This window comes from Phyllopteryx taeniolatus, chromosome 14 (assembly GCF_024500385.1).
Source record: "Phyllopteryx taeniolatus isolate TA_2022b chromosome 14, UOR_Ptae_1.2, whole genome shotgun sequence".
NCBI lineage: Eukaryota > Metazoa > Chordata > Actinopteri > Syngnathiformes > Syngnathidae > Phyllopteryx > Phyllopteryx taeniolatus.
The window spans coordinates 7008008-7021032 of NC_084515.1; the positions used below are offsets into that span (position 1 = coordinate 7008008).

At 40.5% G+C, this 13025-nt stretch overlaps 1 protein-coding gene across 1 annotated transcript; it reads right to left on the minus strand.

The window, feature by feature from the left end:
* Nucleotides 1–2002: 2002 nt before the first annotated feature.
* On the minus strand, nt 2003–11751 carry LOC133489082 (phospholipid hydroperoxide glutathione peroxidase-like). The gene is made up of 7 exons (XM_061797799.1): nt 11622–11751; nt 9997–10091; nt 6231–6375; nt 5580–5731; nt 2931–2955; nt 2754–2813; nt 2003–2653 (listed from the first exon to the last, which is right to left on the minus strand). The coding sequence occupies exons 1-7, from the start codon at nt 11688–11690 to the stop codon at nt 2621–2623; spliced, it is 579 nt and encodes a 192-aa protein (XP_061653783.1). The 5' UTR covers nt 11691–11751; the 3' UTR covers nt 2003–2620.
* Between the last annotated feature and the right edge of the window lie 1274 nt (nt 11752–13025).

Below are 13025 nucleotides of genomic sequence, written 5' to 3' on the forward strand. Positions count from 1 at the left end.
ACTGGGGACGGCAGCTACATGGAGCAAGATGGCAACAGATTTGGAGAAGCAAGATATTCCCCATCCGTGCCCTTATTTAAGAGAATAATTTGATAGCGTTGGCAAATTTGTCTTGGGCCAGTCTAAAAAAAAACACAACCTTCTGGCGTTCAAAAATCGAAACTGAAAAGACACATACAGGTATTTATTTTTCTTTTCAATTAAAAGTGGGAAACTATTTTGTGCATTTTTTTTTACATTGTGCCAAGTTATAATAATTATATTCTATACAGCTATATAATATTGACAGTGATCAATGTTTTGCTTACTTTTGTACTTAAAGTATATTTCAGTCTGTACTTTTGTCTTTGGCGTTAAGTAAAACAGTTGTATCGCTACTAGTTTTGTTTTTACAAAACATCTGTATTCTACTTCAGTAGAGAGTGCAGTACTTTTGCCACCTCTGCTCATAATACACCACCAAACAAAAATCTTACTAAAAGTACAGTATGTCGTTAGCCTAAAGTAATAGCATACTTGATGTAGTCATTTTGGAATGTTTTCAGAAAACTGAAACACATTATTTTGACAATAAGTTAAAAATGGCCTCAGCAATTATGCTATTAGTCTAACAATAAACTGAAATAATGGCAATGTTGTCTCAATTTACTGCAAAATGTGAGCTACTCTGTTGTATAAATGGCAGGTGAATACACAGGTTAAATGTATCTTCTGCAATCTGGTTGAAGACAATTAAATTGCTGTGCCTGGCACTATACGTCACTGGCATGGATATATGAATAAAGACATTATTTGTATTAAATAGGACATTTTCAGAAAAATTAAGTGAAACTGGAAAATTTCCCACAGCACACCTGGTAGTCTCTCAAGGCACACTGGTTTGGAATTACTGCTCTAATCTCCAACACAAGCAGCGTATCACTAATATAAAGATCATGCTTAGTTTTGAGTTAGTCACAAACACTGTAGTTCATTAAACATGCATTTACTGTAGGTGATTATGTATATTATGTGACTATGAGGCAGGCAGAGGAGTAGCCTGCCTCACAGGCAAAGTTCATGGGTTAAAAACTCAGCTCAGGTCCTGCTAGTGTGCATCTTTTCCGGCTTCCTTCCACATTCCAGAAACATGCTTTTTTGATTAATTGAAGAATCTAGATTGTCCATAGGTGTGAGTGTGAATGGTTGTTTTTCTCTATGTGCCCTGTGATTGGCGATCAGTCCATTGTACCATTCCTCGTGCCTAAAGTCAGCTGGGGAAGAAATTGTTAAGGCAAATAACTACACAAAGTATTTTAGAATCATTTGTACTTGACATCAGAATGGAACCTGACATTTCAATATTCGAAAGCCAAAAGCATTTCCCTGTCAACTTTAGTATTAAAGTACTATTGTCATAATGGTAGTTAATGTGCTGGTTTTCAAACGTTATGACTCCCAACTGCAGACCTATGTAACATGTCATACGTGGTCAAATTCAAAACAGAAATTTAAGAAATGCATAATTTAATAATCTAAGATTTAAACACACGTTGACTACCACTTTCATCTCTACTTTATTGCCACAACATGACTCAAAAATGATCAACAAATTGTTATAGATCACTTTGCTTTGTATTACAGTGCAACCCCGATTTAACAGACTAATAGGAGTGGAGGAGTAGTTTGTTAAATCTAATTGTCCCTCAAATTGAAGCACCTTTTTTAGTGGCCTGAAAACACCAGTACACTTCAAATGTATTGCTTCGCACTTTTTTCATAGCCTAAAAACACCCAATATAGTACAAAATTATTGTAACTACCTATAAAAAAGCTTCAAAATGTTTGAAAAGTTTTGAAGTCTATCCAAACTTACCTTGCTGGTGCATCGGAGGGGTGATTTTGAGTTCCAACTGGACACTATTTTCTGTCCATTAAATCGAGGTTCCACTGCAGTTGCATAATTAATATTTTTGAAATTCTACTGAATGTTGAAATAACTGCAGCAAACATGACAAAGGAATTCACACTCTGTTGACATTTAATTCTCAGCAATATAACAGACGTGACAATTACAGCAGATGAGCATGATTGTTTTTACCTGATAAGTGCAGATAAACGTAAATCGTAATGGCCAAGAGACCATGATTCTCACTAGCATGTAAAATGCAAAGCAAAGTCATTAATTTTAAAATTTGAAACGCAACCCTAATGAGGATAAACCGGATAGAAAATAGATGAATTGCTAATAGACTTCATCGAGTCCAGTCCAGCTATTATCACAAGTTTGGAGACGTCAGTGGAGCATGGCATCTTATGCCTCTCCAGGCAGCTGGCATAATGCATGTACACAAAACCCATAACAACAAGTCAATGATTACATAGAAGGAATGGATATATAAGTTCTTGTCGTTTGTAAAGCTTTTCTCATGCTAGATCACAAAGGAATCTCAACTCATACGGTCTTATAGGTTTGTGTTGTGGGATGTCTGGAGGGAAGCTGCACGCCAAGTCATCAGACCTGTCTGTCCCAATGATCGGGTTCACAGACAGGACGTCATTGGTCCAGACACACGCACACCAATAACCTCCAAGTCCATATGGAAGATCCATGTGACCATACACATAGGAGATGGTTGTATTACAGGTACGCAGGCAGATCCTTCTCCACCACCTACAAAAAACAAAATAACATTTAGCATGTTTATTTTTATTTTTTATGTGAACTGAACAATTGAAGCTGATAAATCCACCACCTAAACAATGAAACTTACACTGGGATCATCTGTTGGACCGTACCGCTTCACCACTTGTCCCTCTTTGTTTATAAGAAACTGTCAAGGAATTAAAAAAAAAAAAAAAAACTTCTTAAAATCTTACAATTGTCACATTGTAAGAAATATTACAATATATATATATAAAAGTTCCAAACAATAAAAGCAAACTATTACCTTTGTGAAGTTCCATTTGATATTACTGTGGAGACAGAGAAAATCACAACAGTTTTGAATTCTTATTTCCAGCAATGCCATGACAAGATTACAAATGAATAGTTTTGACTTGTCTGCATGGCAGACATGTTAGTATCAGGACTTTCAAGGTAGAAGACGACTACTTTTGTATTATGTATTTACAAAGACCACTTCAAGATTGCAACCCCTATAGATTTAGTTAAATGATGACAGCATTTTGTGAAACCGAAGCCAAAACAATGAACAGAAAGGAGGATGAAGCAACAGGATGTATATTACACATCCGTGTAATATACATCCTAGTGTCGAGATGTTTTCATTCTCAGTTTCAGCCAATTCAAGTCAGCAGTGGTTAAATTGTAACAATACTCGTGGGATTAGGGGTGGGCAATATATATCGCCTTCGATATAATCGTGAATGTTGCTTTAACAATGTGTGATTTTACATTAGAGTATTTATACTGTCTCTAAAAGAAAACCAAACGGGTGCATGGACGGCATAGGAGGAAGATAGAAAGGAGGAAGTGCATAAAGTCTTCATTTGCCGAATCAGCGGACATGATTCAATCACGTGACTGAGTGGGAAGCAAAATAAACTCGCTTTCAAACTAGTGGGCCGAGCAACCTTTTCAGGACTTTAGCATCTTAACAAGTGGGTGAATTGAAACAATGGACCTCAATGGAACACATATAGCCTATAGTTTGTTGATTGTAGAAAAGATTCCGCGGTCATGACATCACATATCACCGTTTCAAAATTATGAGTCTGTGTGCATGTGCTCGTGAGTGTAAAGCTTAATCTTTTTTTTCCCATTTTACTCTTCATAAGAAATACTTAGTCATGTGGAAAGGTTTTAAAACTTTGTTATGAAGCTACTAAACCTAAATAACCTCAAGGTTTGACTGAAGTATCCATCTAGCCATCCATCCACGATGTCTGCTAAAGAAAAGATGAGAAAATCTGCAAAACACACTCAGAAAACCCTCTCAGTCATTTCGCAAATACATACCACATGGCAATAACAAGTAAACATTGGCAAGACAAAAAGAACACCAAGTATATTTCTTTCTGCAGTGTTCTAGCCAAATTTGTAAGCCAGTGTGTGCTATAGTTGACAAACTAGTCTATTTGGTTTAAAATATTTAATTAGGGTTACAGTTTGCTGTCATCTTCTTTTTTGGACATTTGTTTACATGTTTTTGTTTAACAAAAGCTTAACTAAAATACTATGGCTGATTTGGCATATTCTCCTGTATACTCCCTGGACTGAACTTGAAGTAATTAATTGTTAAATTGCCATACAATATTCTTGTGCAATGTTTTGTAGATGTATAAAGCACTTTAAAAAATAAACAAGAAAAAAAAAAAAACACTGACTGTTCTAATATAATGTTGAAAAAGGTCACATGTAGTTGATGGCGTTCTTTATGTCTTGCCAACGTTTACTTGTTTTGTCATATGGTGTGTGTTTGCTAAATGACAAGGGTTTTCTGTGTGTGTTGTGCAGATGTACTTATCTTTTCTTTACGGTAGTCATGCTTGTGGAATCAACCTCAATGTTTTACATATTCCTAATACTCAGGGTTGGGAGGGTTACTTTAGAAATGTATTCCGATACAGTTACTAATTACCTAAGACGATATGTGACGTCATGACTGCGAAGTCTTTTTATTCCTGGTGACAAGTTTAGCAGCTGGTATTGGTAATCGCGCTTAAATAAGTAAAGCAGTGGGTGATCGGTGACAATAGTGAAATATTTACTCACGGTGCTGCCGCAGGGCTATGCTAACTAGCTTCTCCATTAGCATCACCAGCAGTCAGGATGACTTTGAGAGCGCAGATTTCTTTGTAAATGTTACTCAAAATGAATAAATCCTCTAGTGAATACATGATCAAAACAGCACTGTCCATTCTCCATTAATCTTCGTTTCACTTTTAAACTGGCCGTGTTTGGGAAGCCAGCACATACATCGAGGGGCCTGTGTTATTTTTCTGTTGGCCAACAAAAAACTATACATACGTTCCATTGAGGTCCTTAGCAGCCATTCACCCAGTTGTAAGCTGGTAAATGCCTGAGAAGGTTGCTCAGACTCGGTCAACTAGTTTGAGAGTGAAAGTACGTTTTGCTTGTCACTGAATCATGTTGTCCGCTGATTCGGCGAATGAGGACCTTCATGCGCTTCCTCCTTTCTCTCTTCCTTCTATGCCGTCCGTCCATGCACCTGTTCGTTTTTTTTCCTTTTCGAGACAGTATGAATTATCGATAATGTCAAATTTCACATTGATAAAGCAACATTTACGATTATATCGAAGGTGATATATATCGCCCAAACCTATGTGGGGGGGGGGGGGGGGGGAATAAAATAGCACGCACCAAGCAATTGTTCAATGTGGACGTGGATTGCTGGATTTTCCCCCACCCCCAAATATCCGGAACAATCAGTTTTACGGCCGTAACGAGTCAACGTTCAGTGACTTCCGAAACAAAATATGGACGTTCCGTAGCATTTGGCAGCTCTGAATTACTGGTTGGTTGTTCAGAATTCTTTTTTGTTTTTGTTTTTGATGGTTATGGCCTGCTTTGCATATATAGCAGGAATTGTATTATTATTTACTGTAAAACTTACTTTCCAAAGGTTCCCTTTCCCTTTGGCTGTGCTTTCATCCACTTCCAAAGAGGGTGAGCGTTGTCTCCATTCACATCAATTTTACTAAAGAGGTCAAAGTTTGCATTGAACCCTTTGGCAAACTCTTTAATCTCCGCCTCAGTCCCAGGCTCCTGGATCATCACCCGGAATAAACAGAATTTATTACAAGTTGTGACCTGTGATTTGCCAAATACTGCCTCACGTGAAGATAAATATACAGTATAGCATTCGTAAATAAATTCGTAGCCCTTCAGAATTATAACGTTCATTAAAAATGTGGCAATGATTGTCTTGGCAAAAAAGTATCTCATATTGTAGGGATGCACAGAAACCGATTTGATGCAAAAATGAAAAGAACAAATCCATTTGGCAAGAAACATGAAGTAGACACACTTGATTTGCCTTAGTGGGCCTTGAGTTTGACACCTGTGCCGTAAGGTATCAGTACATAGTATTGGAGCATTTTTATGAGTACAGAGTACTGTATAAACATACAGTATCGCCACCGATACCATATCCGTGCATCCTAGTGCAGTGGTTGGTGCATAAATGAAGAGGGGACTTATTGTGAAGATTTACTACAACAGGCAGCATTATGAAACACAGCAAACCAATACTGGACTAAATTACCTGTCCTCCAAACTGGTTACATGGGAATCCAAGGATGCGTAAACCCTTCTCAGCCAGGGAAGCGTGCATTTCCGCAAGCTGAGTATAGTTTACTCTGGTCTTTCCTCATTTGGAGGCCACGTTTACGATGACGCACGCATAACCTCTGTTGCAGAAACACAGAGATGAAGAGGTCAGCAAGCCAATCTTTTAAATATATACTTATTTCATGGGTTTACAATTACAAATGCTCACACTGAGCGGTGTATTTGGCTAACTCACGTTGCGAGGAGAGACTCAAAATATTAAAAACAGCTCTTAGTATGATACAGTACAGAGCAACGCTATTGCAAATTACAAAGTTATAAGCACTCTGTTAAATTAATGCAGCCCTATGGGGGACACAAGCCAGTGCAAACTGTATGCCGGTCCCAAGCCCGGATAAATGCAGAGGGTTGCGTCAGGAAGGGCATCCGGCTTAAAACTTTGCCAAACAAATATGAGCGTTCATCCAAAGAATTCCATACCGGATCAGTTGTGGCCCAGGTTAACAAGGTCCGCCACCGGTGCCGTCAACCTGCAGGGCTCCGGTGGAAATTCAGCTACTGTGGGTCGAAGTCGAAGAAGAGGTGGAAAGCTGGTTCTTCGGCAGAAAGAGAAGAGGAAAGCCCAGAGCCTTGAACTGAATGTGGGGACTTTGAATGTTGGGACTGAAATCTCAGGAGTTGGTTGACATGATGATGAGGAGAAAGGTTGATATATTGTGTATCCGGGATACCAGGTGGAAAGGCAGTAAGGCTAGAAGTTTAGGGGTAGGGTTTAAATTATTTTATCATGGTGTAGATGGGAAGAGAAATGGAGTCAGGGTTATTTTAAAAGACGAGTTGGCTAAGAATGTCTTGGAGGTGAAAAGAGTATCAGATCGAGTGATGAGGCTGAAACTTGAAATTGGGGGTGTTATGTATAATGTGATCAGTGGCAATGTCCCACAGGTAGGATGTGACCTAGAGGTGAAAGAGAAATTCTGGAAGGAGCTAGAGGAAGTAGTTCTGAGCATCCCAGACAGAGAGAGTGTCATGATTGCTGCAGATTGTAATGGACATGTTGGTGAAGGAAATAGGGGTGATGAAGTGATGGGTAAGTACGGATTCCAAGAAAGGAACTTGGAGGGACAGATGGTGGCAGACTTTGCAAAAAGGATGGAAATGGCTGTAGTGAACACTTTTTTCTAGAAGAGGCAGGAACATAGGGTGACCTGCAAGAGCGCAGGTAGAAGCATGCAGGTGGATTACATCTTGTGATGAGACGATGTAATCTGAAGGAGGTTACTGACTGTAAGGTAGTGGTAGGGGAGAGTGTGGTTAGACAGCATATGATGGTGGTGTGTAAAATGACTCTGGTGGTGGGGAGGAAGATTAGGAAGACGAAGGCAGAGTGGAGAACCATGTGGTGGAAGCTGAGAAAGGACGAGTGTTGTGCAGCTTTTCGGGAAGAGGTGAGACAGGCTCTCGGTGGACAGGAGGAGCATCCAGAAGACTGGACCACTGCAGCCAAGGTGATCAGAGATGCAGGCAGGAGAGTACTTAGTGTATCTTCTGGCAGGAAATGAGAGAATGAGATTGGTGGTGGAACCTCACAGTACAGATAATCATACAAGGAAAAAGGTTAGCTAAGAAGAAGTGGGACACAGAGGACCGAGGAGAGGCGAAAGGAATACATTGAGATGCGACAATGGGCAAAGGTAGAGGTGGCAAAGGCCAAACAAGAGGCATATGATGACATGTATGCCAGGTTGGACACTAAAGAAGGAGAAAAGGATCTATGCAGGTTGGCCAGACAGAGGCATAGAGATGGAAGGATGTGCAGCAGGTTAGGGTGATTAAGGATAGAGATGGAAATATGTTGACTGGTGCCAGTAGTGTGCTAGATAGATGTAAAGAATACTTTGAGCAGTTGATGAACGTGGAAAATTAGAGAGAAGCGAGATTAGAAGAGGCAAGTGTGGTGGACCAGGAAGTGGCAATGATTAGTAAGGGGGAAGTGAGAAAGGCATTAAAGAGGATTAAAAATGGAAAGGCAGTTGGTCCTGATGACATTCCTGTGGAGGTATGGAAGCATCTAGGAGAGGTGGCTGTGGAGTTTTTGACCAGCTTGTTCAATAGAATTCTAGCGCGTGAGAAGATGCCTGAGGAATGGAGGAAAAGTGTGCTGGTGCCCATTTTTAAGAACAAGGGTGATGTGCAGAGCTGTGGATACTATAGAGGAATAAAGTTGATGAGCCCCACAATGAAGTTATGGGAAAGAGTAGTGGAGGCTAGACTCAGGACAGAAGTGAGTATTTGCGAGCAACAGTATGGTTTCATGCCTAGAAAGAGTACCACAGATGCATTATTTGCCTTGAGGATGTTGATGGAAAAGAACAGAGAAGGTCAGAAGGAGCTACATTGTGTCTTTGTAGATCTAGAGAAAGCCTATGCCAGAGTACCCAGAGAGGAACTGTGGTACTGCATGCGTAAGTCTGGAGTGAAGAATGTTAGAATAATACAGGACATGTACGAGGGCAGCAGAACAGCGGTGAGGTCTGCTGTAGGTGTGACAGACGAATTTAAGGTGGAGGTGGGACTGCATCAGGGATCAGCCCTGAGCCCCTTCCTGTTTGCAGTGGTGATGGATAGGCTGACAGATGAGGTTAGACTGGAATCCCTGTGGACCATGATGTTTGCGGATGACATTTGTGATCTGCAGGGAAAGCAGGGAGCAGGTGGAGGAACAGTTAGAAAGGTGGAGGCATGCACTGGAAAGCAGAGGAATGAAGATAAGCCAAAGTAAGACCGAATATATGTGCATGAATGAGAGGGGTGGTGGGGGAAGAGTGAGGCTACAGGGAGAAGAGATACCAAGGGTGGAGGACTTTAAATACTTGGGGTCAACAGTCCAGAGCAATGGTGAGTGTGGTCAGGAAGTGAAGAAACGGGTCCAAGCAGGTTGGAACGAGTGGTGGAAGGTGTCAGGTGTGTGATGTGACAGAAGAGTTTCTGCTAGGATGAAGGGCAAAGTTTATAAGACAGTGGTGAGGCCAGCCATGATGTACAGATTAGAGACAGTGGCACTGAAGAGACAACAGGAAGCAGAGCTGCAGGTGGCGGAAATGAAGATGTTGAGGTTCGCTCTCGGACTGACGAGGTTGGATAAAATTAGAAATGAGCTCATCAAAGGGACAGCCGAGGTTCGATGTTTTGGAGACAAAGTTAGAGAGAGCAGACTTCGATGGTTTGGACACGTCCAGAGGAGAAATACTGAGTATATTGGTAGAAGGATGATGAGGATGGAACTGCCAGGCAAGAGAGCTAGAGGAAGACCAAAGAGAAGGTTGATGGATGTCGTGAGGGAAGACATGAGGGTAGTTAGTGTTCGAGAGGAGGATGCAGGAAAAGGATGACACGCTGTGGTCACCAAAGGGGCAAGCCGAAAGGAAAAAAAGAAGATAAGCACTCTTCTTAAATTAATACCTCTCTGACAGTGCCAATAAAACTAAGCATTATCTTTTAGAAAGTATTTATTATTATTATTTTTTTTTAATAAAATGCTTGTTTGGATCTCATTAGATTGTGCAGATATGCCTAAATGACTTTTTGGCTTGTGCCATTGGTTCGACTGTTTTTATGCTGGATGAACTTCCTGACACAACACACCTATTTTTATTACCCGGGCTTGAGATTGTCTTCTGAGTAATTGTAAACCACTGATTTGTAAGCCTGTTGTAACATCACACACAATGACATCTCACCTGTATTTTTCCAGAGACACCTCATTGCCATCAATATCCTTGGCAGAGAACTCATAGATGGACTTGGCACTTTGCCAGTCACTCACCTGTGCACACTGTATGGAGGTGACAAACCATAATGGCTAAAGTTCAAGTTGTGCAATAAAGAAATAGACAAAGTTTTAATTAACAAAGGGGGAACGCCTGCTCAATAATCACTTCTCTTATTCCCCAAACAACCTTTAGTCCACTCATGTCACATACTGACTCATTTCTCCAAAATGTTATGTTTCATAAGAACATCTACAATAGATTCTCACATTAAAGCATTTCACCTAGATGCACCGTATATAATGCAAATCCCATGGCAAACTGATATTTCTATTTACACTTGACAAAAATAAATAAATACATAATGAAGAAAATGCTAGGAAGTGTACTAATCCCATTGTCTCTTTATATGCCGCAAGAAATTATCCAATTTCACTTAATTAGTCCGAAATTTCACGGTGGGCGACTGGTTAGAGCGTCTGCCTTACATTTCTGAGGACCGGGGTTCAATCCCCGGCGCCGCCTGTGTGGAGTTGACATGTTCTCCCCGTGCCTCCGGTTTCCTCCCACATCCCAAAAACATGCATGGCAGGTTGATTGAAGACTCTAAATTGCCCGTAGGTGTGAATGTGAGTGCGAATTGTTGTTTGTTTCAATGTGCCCTGCGATTGGCTGGCAACCAGTTTAGGGTGTACCTCGCCTCCTGCCCGATGATAGCCGGGATAGGCTCCAGCACTCCCGCAACCCTTGTGAGGATAAGCGGCTCAGAAAATGGATGGATGGATAGTCCAAAATTTGCTTTGTCATCGCGAAAAAAAGTTTGGTTTTTTTTTGTTTTTTTTTTAAAAGAGCTCCTTGTCGCTACAATTGCTCCAAGTCAGTTTTGTGTAAAATTAAACAAGTATGTAAATTGTGACAAAATCATAATTATTTTACTATATTATATTATATCTTTGTTTGGTGGCATCATTGTTCATCAATTGATCAATTTAGCCAGATTGGCATCGCAAATGTGTATCTGTTTTCAATTGCTTTACCTGGGTAAATAAAGGTTAAATAATTTTTAATCTATGCTACCGTATCCACAGTCAAATACTTTTCCACTTAATGGCATAAAGTACATAATTAGCGTTTAATCTACACCTTTTGTGACATTTTTGTTGTGTGTGGTGTGCCGTGATATATATTTTTCCGTTTACAATATGTGCCTTTTGCCCAGTAAATGTTCGGAAACAGTCTTGCTGCAACGCCATAATTTAGCATAACAAGCAAACAACATAAATCCTGACGTCAACATAACACAAACACGGGAGATTAGAGCTGGTTTTGCTTGAGTAAACAGCAGAACGCTAACATAAATCTACCACATTGGAGGCGTAACTAGGACATTATTTGCGATCGATACAGAAACCGCAAACAAAGATTACAAAATTGGACCGATGTCGGACCTATTTCTTAGTTGCACCGCGTTTTAGAACTAGCAAAGTTGACAAGTCGTTGTAAACACGTTGCCGACGTTGGCTGAATAAATCGTTTCAATATCTTCAAACGTGCACATTTAGACACATTGATTCCAGTAGGATGAATTCATTTACCATGGTCCGGGTCACTCCTCTGCTCCCTAACACGGCTAATAACACGGAAGACGTTCGCAGCAACCACATGCTGATGACACCAGCGATCGCTGTTACGTCATTTGTTTGCCCCACCCACGACTCAGTACTGCGCATGTGCGAGTCCCGGACATGATATTTTGACTAGGAATAACGAGATATACAAATGCGGTACCGTCGCCAACGGCCGTTTAAAAAGAAACATAATTTAAAAAAAAATTTGTTTATACGGAAATTTACAAAAATAAATATAAAGTAATGAACACCGTAGTTCTGACTTTTGTCCAAGAGATGGCGCATTCTAACTGTAAGAAAGATTACTGGTTTGTCCTACATACTGTACAAACATACATACATACATCCATCCATCCATTTTCTGAGCTGCTTCTCCTCACTAGGGTCGCGGGCGTGCTGGAGCCTATCCCAGCTATCATCGGGCAGGAGGCGGGGGACACCCTGAACTGGTTGTCAGCCAATCGCAGGGCACATACAAACAAACAACCATTCACACTCACATTTTTTTGCATGTTTTTGGGATGTGGGAGGAAACCGGAGTGCCTGGAGAAAACCCACGCAGGCACGGGGAGAACATGCAAACTCCACATAGGCGGGGCCGGGGATTGAACCCAGGTCCTCAGACCTGTGAGGCTGACGCTCTAACCAGTCGCCCACCGTGCCGCCACATACATACATACATACATACATACATAGTGTAATTCCTTTATCTCAATGCGCTTACCTATAATTGTCGCAATCTAATGGTTATGGTTCATGTTCTGTTTTTTTTAATATTAATAATAATTACATTAATAATGTGTGTCAAATTTGCTGCTTGCCTCTGTTCACAATCATGGAATTGAAAATTATTTCTTCTTATTGGTGTAAAGTCAACAACTACTTTTCCAAGCCTTATTTTAGGACAGAATATTGAAATAGACTTGAGGACTCAGTTAGAGCCACAGTTAAAATATCTATGAAAACACGACTTCCCTCTTTTTAACTGAATGATTTTAACTTAAAGATGTGTGCTCCTGCTGTAGGTCAGTGGATCTTATGTCAAGTTGAATAAGGCTGGTCCTTATTTCATTAAAATGTCACAGGACCTCCATCATGGCTGCTTTAAATGGTTGAACAGGTTGACATTACGTGGAGCACTATGTGGAACACAAGGGTAAATGACTTCCTGGGATCAAAAAAAAGAGAAGGCCTGCTGCAAATGAGCATCCCCTGTAGTTGTAGCAGTGGGATGTCTTCCTTGGAAACACACATGCATTAGCATTGGCACTGGATGATGTGGAGGATCATGCCTTCTATGGTGGAGACCTTTAATTAGGGTATGATAAAACAGGGCTTTTTCATCTGAAACATTCACTCCAAAGCCTCAAA